A 6,971-nucleotide genomic window follows, 5' to 3' on the forward strand; every position below is an offset into this window, starting at 1 on the left:
CTGGAAATTGGCATTTGGAGGTATCAGGAGGAGCCTGAGCTGTCTCCACTAGTGCAACAAACAATCCTGAAAGGCAGCAAGCTAAACCATGAGTTGCATTGTCACTTTAGCTATTGAGGAGCATATTTATTTGATGACTTTAGACTGTTGGAGAAGGTGAACAGAATCCAGAACGTTTTCATCTGAAGTGGTAAAATATTTCTTTACTACATCCATGTCCTAAAAAAATCTCAATTTCTGTAAAATGCAGTAGTTACTACAGGTTTTTGTTTACTTACCTTTAAGAAACAAAAGCACACATTTGCTCTGTGAACATACTACAGGTGCAAGGAATGCATGAGGACTCTCATTCCAGTTTATATAATCTCTCTATTTCCAGTTTATATAATCTATTTCCACTCTTTGTGTTAAGTACTGTTTAAAAGCCATAATTACTGAGAGAACATGTGAGGTTCTTTAAGACAGTTACCTTGCACTGTCTTCAGCCTGCTTCTCTGGGGAGTACTATTTCGATTATTTGTCTTCTGTTTCAGTCACTCCGGGGCTGATATCATACTTCGACTATCAGAGGAATTGTACAGCAGTAAACCTACGCTGTGCCAGCTTCTTCCTTTGCTAAGTACAACTCACAATTCTGGAGAACCTCCTTTCGCTGTTGCTGTCTGCTCTGAACTGAACACAAACCCTTCAGAACTGCAGGTTTTCAGAAGGTAAGTCTGGCAGATCTCTTCTGCTTATTGCATGACAACCAGAAGATGCACATGATTTTATAAATATCTCTTAGAGTCCAGCTAAAAGATTCCTTACTTCCAGATATGGCAGAAAGGCTCTGGGTATGGGAGGGAAAACTCATGTGGATTTGCTTTGTTTTACTGGAAGAGGGCAGGATTTGCTCCTCCACACTCCTGTCACAGAATGGGCCACTGCTCTGTCACGATGTTTATCAGTTTTCTGGGAAACCAGATGAATTACAGGAGATGAGACCTATTTCTTCATCTGGTCTGTGTTACCCAGCTGGCTTCAAGGCCATTTTCTGAACACGTATGCACATGGGCTATGACAGAAGGCACGGACTAGTTGCTAAGTGGACTTCCCACATCTTTACAGCTCAGTCCATGGTTGATCCTGGGGAAGATTAATTTATTCTCATTCTTAATTTGGCTGGCACCAGATGTCCTATAGAGATTTCAAGAGGCATATTTGAATGTGCCACAAACCTGACTGCTGATTTCTGAGCCCACAGACATCTCTGCAGAACTAGGCTATGAGGAAGATGGGACCATTGCGATGGGTCAGTCTAATCCATGTGGGCATAGGGGGATTAAAGCCAAAGGGACATCTTGTCTTTCCCTGGTAAAGGTGATGAACATGCTTACAGATCTAAGCCAGAAATTCTGCAACAGCATGAACAAATACAACTTGAAAACAACGTGCATTCACCCTGGCAAGTCCTGCAGAGATACTAGCTTTAGGCTGCTAAGATCAAGCGGCCTGAAGCATCCGGAATGCTGGTCACCACATTTCATACCATCTGAATTATTCAGCAGTGCAATCTGCAAGGATCATAAAAAGGAATATTAGATTCTTGAAAGAGCACATACAGGAAAATTTTCTTTTATGAAAACCATGAACAAATGCAGTTCCTTCCAAATCCCAACACCTTCTGAAGCTGTTCTCTGAGCAGAAACATCTGTCTCTTGCATAAGACCAAGTCTCTTTTAATATAATACAGCCTCCGATTTTCTTTGCTGCTTAATCTGCTTTTAGCCTTGTAAACTGTGCCAAGGGTCTGTGCTGAAATTGCCAGTTCTCAGCTACACTCTACAGCCACAGTGGGATGTTGAGATGTGGATGATCACCTCCAGGAAGTACTTGCTGTATTCAAAAGGTGTGGGAGAACACAGGTTTTTGTGGAGGAAGACTGCAATTGATGGTTGGCCTCAGAGCTGAATTTTTTTTTTGAGACTAGAGTTCAATGCATTGCCTCTGGATTATCACTACAGCAAGACCAAAAACAGTAGATGAAAAAACTCTGCAAAGTTTTTCAGGACCAAGAATACTTTGGATAATCAGGTTCTGCAGACTTGAGAGTGATGTCTGCGTCTCACACTTTCTCTTGTTCCCCAATGCCCCTTCAGAACATGCTGTGGAGGATAATCAGTCCCACGAGTCTCATCAGTGTCTGAATCTTGCATGGTTTCCTAGTCACAGCCTGCTTCATTTTTGAGTGTCTTTCCTGGAGACTAAAATTTAACACTTTATCTTCAAAATATATATGGAGACAGAAGTGTGCTACATTTTCTTTGCAGCATATTTTCACTGAGATGCAAGGGCATTTGAAACGTGTTTGGAACAAGATGCTTGTTCTTTTTCTGCCCATATTTAAAAAGTAGCTTCTGATTTTGGGTGTTTGGCTCCAGTTGACTGCTAGGACCTAGGTTCCAAAGGAGTCAAACATTTATACCACCAGAGGACATGTGGGAATACTGCATGTTTACATTGGTAGCTGCTTATGGCTGTTCTGCTCCTGAATCCTGCATGCTATAATAAAACAGGCATGGATGGTGGTCATACATATTCATAAAGTACTTTAACAATGCTGGGTGCATGATTGGATACAAGAGGAGATGCAGGAAGCAAATCCTTATCAGGGCCCCAACTTGAGTGCAAATGAAGAGCAATGCTCACTTTAGAAAAGTAGCCTTCATTCCTGTTTTATTTGTGGGTTCCTAGCAAATTTCCAGTAGGAAAGCAGCTCCCCTCACCCCCACCCCTACAGCAAATATTAATTCCCTGGTAATAGCTTTCCTTTTCTAATCCCAAAAAGATGCTCAAGTCCCAGAACTAAAACTGTTGCTGTAGAGCATCCTCTTGTGAACAGTATCACAATCTCAGTCATTCTTCAGGTCACTGAAGAGGAGAAACAGAAACCCTCTCTGGAACAGGCTGAAGGCTCTTCTTTTCACCTCTCAAAAAAGCATCCTCTTCTGTTACTACAAGGTCCCTTCCTTCATTGCTATTCCCACTTTGACTGCCACCCTGCACGGAGGGGCTGCAACACGGGGAACTAAAGGCCTGGACTCCTCTCCTGCTTCTCTCAAGAGGTGTGCTGGCCCTTTGGCAGCAATGAAATGAAGACCTTCTCTGGGACAGGGTTTGGGCAACATTCCCAAAGTGCAGGGTACCCTGGCAGAGACCACTGCACTACCTTTCAGAGGCAATGGGAGAGACTGGGCAGCACCTGGGGAAAGGTTGGAGAAACTCCAAAAAAGCTTAAATATTTCTGTTGGTGTCTGAGGCACTGGAACTGCATATATTGCATAAAAAGTTTTAACTAAGTAGCTTCACAACGTAGGTAAGAAGAAGTAGTTAACATCTACTCTGAACAGTTGCTACCACCATTTCTGGTGACAAGGGAGAGGAGATGGATGGCATTTGTGGGAAAGACTTACAGAACCCATAGTTCTCACTGGGAGCTTTGTTAGCAGAATGAGTGATGCACCTTTTTTTTTTCTATTAAACCTAGCAGTTACACATTCTGTTTATACACAAACTCTTTTGCAAAGCTGAGGACTGAGATTTAAAAGCCAAGAAGTTTACTTTTAGTCCATTGTTCGAAATCTTCAGGAAGAAAATTTTGGACCTGCAGGGAATAGTCTAGTTGCTATGGTCATAGGTCTGACACACGCTTTGGGTGTCTCTGAATAGTCTCAGAGAATATGCCCAGGCCCCTCCTGCTCCCCCCACCTCCCCGCGCCCGCTCTTTTTTTGAGCCTTGCAAAAAGAACCGCAGCGAGGAAAACAGTGTCACCTGCTGGTAAGCAAAATGACTGCTCCTGCGTGCTGTCGTCTTCATTTCCACTGCCCATTGCCGATTGCTTTTATGTGTTCTGTGAAAATACCGCTTCTCACCTTTACATTAAAGGTGACAATGCGGTGAAGCAGTGTCAGCAACAGATACAGCGATGACAGCATTTCTTTAAATGTCTGTATTATTTAAATACTAGAGATTTTCCGAGGTTTGCTTAACGAATAATAGAGTGGCTTTGGTGATACAGCTTTTGTTTATGTTAGTTATATTATCTTAATAGTGCTTTAAAATTGAGGCTAATACTGAGGCACATTTTGTTCTGCATTTGCTGTTGTTTAAGGATACATAAAAGCATATTATGTGTATCACCTGCACACCTTAAAACCTTCACTTAAATGTCTGTGGATCTCACACTTCTGTGTAAGTCTAACACATATGTATGTATGTATGTATTTCACAAGGGTGGCCAAATGAATGATCATACAGAAGAAAAAGTCAAGAAAAGCAATTCTGCCCAGGTAACATCTGCAGATGGAAATGTCTCTCCTGCTAAAGACTGCTCAATAACACAAAAACAATTGGTATGACTTCTGCAGTACCATTTTATTATCAATATACTTACCATTGCCTTAAATTTCTTCCATAATTAAAAAAAATAAAAAGCCAGAGTCAATAGGGAAGCATCTGTATTAACAACAGTGAAATGAGTCAAGTTTGCAGTGCAGTGATGTAGAGGGCTAAAAGCACTTCTGAGCTCAAATGATATAGTAAGTAGGGAAATAGAAGAGTACCCTTTGAGGGAGGACTATCTCCATGGCTTATTATTTGTTTCCAACTTGAAATTGCATAATTTATGATCACAGATAATGAGGATGCTGAGGCACATTTTCTGCACTGAAAATCTACCCCAGACTCAAAAGCAGAACTGTCTGAATAACGCAGGTGCATGAGATTGCCCTGTAGGTTTTCAGGAGGATGCAGCTGAAGATGCACAGCATAAACCACCTTGTAAATAAGTGAACTTAAGTGGATGGATATTTCTAAATCACTGTATCAGCAGATTGGACTGAACTGCCACTGCTTTGCTCATGAGAAGCAGCGAAGGCACTCAGTTGTTTGTGAAAAATCACTGTGGACTCTGAAAGGAATGGCACCCTCCAGGGAAGCTGAGGGGTCGCAAGTCAGCACCATTTACCTAAGAGGAGAAGAGATAAATTTGCATGTATTTTTGTGCCTTTGCATAATGAAAGACAAGTGTAGGTTCAACGTCCACAGTCATTGTTCAAAGAGAAGTTGTTTGACACAATGGCCATGTTTGCATTGACTTTAGACATGCCTGTCAACATACATGGGCTATGTGGAATAGCAATACATAGAGCTGATGTTTTAACGTCCAAAACTATTCAGCAGTTTTAGCTAATTGCAAACATGAATTCCATAAAATAGGCAAGAAAGTGCTCCCTCTTATTTCTCAAAAACTGATCAGTTTAGCTTCTTTAATTTTGTCTTTGCCTTTTTTCATACTCCTCTCTTGTGCAAACGCTTCTTTCCTGTAGTAGTTGCTCCTCCAGACCCTTCTCTTGCCCCTAGATTATTTGGACAAAGATGGGTTCTAGGCATCTATGGGACCACTGCAGATAAGGGCAAATCCAGTTGAGATTCTTATAATCATAGTACTTGTTTTTGCACTATAGATAAATTTGAATAAAAAAAATACATGATTCTGCCTTCCACAAGACAACTTGCAAACTCCATGCCACTGTACCAGAGTCATGTCTTCAGAGTCATGGTTGTTCCCTCTCCTGCTGGGATGCACACTTGGTCAAAGGAATACTCACTTAACAGTTAGACAAACATTTTAAACAATGTGATCTTAATTTAGGTCAAGTTTTGCTTCATTTTACTACCTGTGTTGTTTTAAGTTACCAAGAATATTAATTTTAATGTCATTTGAAAGCCAGTGAGGACTTTTGGCAGCTAATAAATATTTGTTCCTATTGTACTAATAAGAAACTTTCTGTTGTTTATTTATAGCAACAACTTGAGAAACAATTAAAATGCTTAGCATTTCAAAATCCAGGACCCCAGGTAGCTGACTTCAATCCTGAAACTAGAGAACAGAAAAAGAAAGCATGCATGTCACAGATGAAACAGAAACAAGATCTTTTTTATAAGCCCAAGTAAGTTGTGCTAATTTATTACATATTTTACTTAAAAAAAAATGACTGGTCTGCTATCTACTGAATATAAATTAAATTAATAAAAGCATTAATATTTTACAGATAGATTTCTTACTACTCATGAAAGCTGTGCTGGGAAAACAAGCTTTTTCTGTGTGACTTAAGAGAATTTTGATTTACTTCTTTGGCAAACTTGCATTTTTAATAACAGTGGCTGTTGCAATTAGGATATAATGCTGGTATTTCATTATGCTGTGACATTGTTAAAGAGGAAATATTTGTTCCTGGACACGTTTTCCATGTTTGGTTTAGCCTTCGAACATGTTGAAGCATTCTTTGAGAATCACTTTTTCTTCTCTTTCACAGAATTACAAAGAAGTATGACAAACATGGCAGGCTGCTTTGTAATAACATCGATTTATGTGATTGCCTGGAAAAGAACTGCCTGGGTTGCTTCTATCCTTGTCCCAAATGCAATTCAAACAAATGTGGACCAGAATGTCGCTGCAATAGGAAATGGGTTTATGATACAATTGAGACTGAATCTGGCAATGTGATCAGCATGTTGCCATTTTTTGTCCCTGACTGATTTTCTTCTGATAGTTTTTGTGCCTGAGCAAAGTTCTTCTTTCTTCACATTTTATTAAAGTAAATCTTGGCTTCATGAATTATCTCTAGTGAAATGCCTGGCAGTGGTGTTTGTGCTTCTTTATTGCTGCCTACCTAGCAGATTTTAACTTTCCCCATTAAATAAAATTATGTATTTCATTCTTCCTCATCCTTGTGAGCTTTACTGAGGCATCTAGTCAGTCCTTTCTAAATCCTGACTTTCTAAAACTAAAAGTGTCTGGACTACTGTGGGAAGACAATTTTCTTATCCTGGGAAGCTGAACCACATTAATTGTAATGAGTTTATTTTCTTGGTGATTTCTCTGCTTGTTCATTTACTCAGATGTGTGATTCAGCTATTTCTTTTGTGA

General features: G+C 40.1%; 1 protein-coding gene across 1 annotated transcript; it reads left to right on the top strand.

The window, feature by feature from the left end:
* Window positions 1–679: 679 nt before the first annotated feature.
* Window positions 680–6,673, top strand: ARL14EPL (ARF like GTPase 14 effector protein like). Its single transcript, XM_082497050.1, has 4 exons — window positions 680–710; window positions 4,273–4,392; window positions 5,846–5,991; window positions 6,358–6,673. The coding sequence occupies exons 2-4, from the start codon at window positions 4,282–4,284 to the stop codon at window positions 6,578–6,580; spliced, it is 480 nt and encodes a 159-aa protein (XP_082353176.1). The 5' UTR covers window positions 680–710; window positions 4,273–4,281; the 3' UTR covers window positions 6,581–6,673.
* Window positions 6,674–6,971: the final 298 nt, after the last annotated feature.

The sequence above is a fragment of the Vanellus vanellus genome (assembly GCF_965231255.1).
Source record: "Vanellus vanellus genome assembly, chromosome: Z".
Lineage (NCBI taxonomy): Eukaryota > Metazoa > Chordata > Aves > Charadriiformes > Charadriidae > Vanellus > Vanellus vanellus.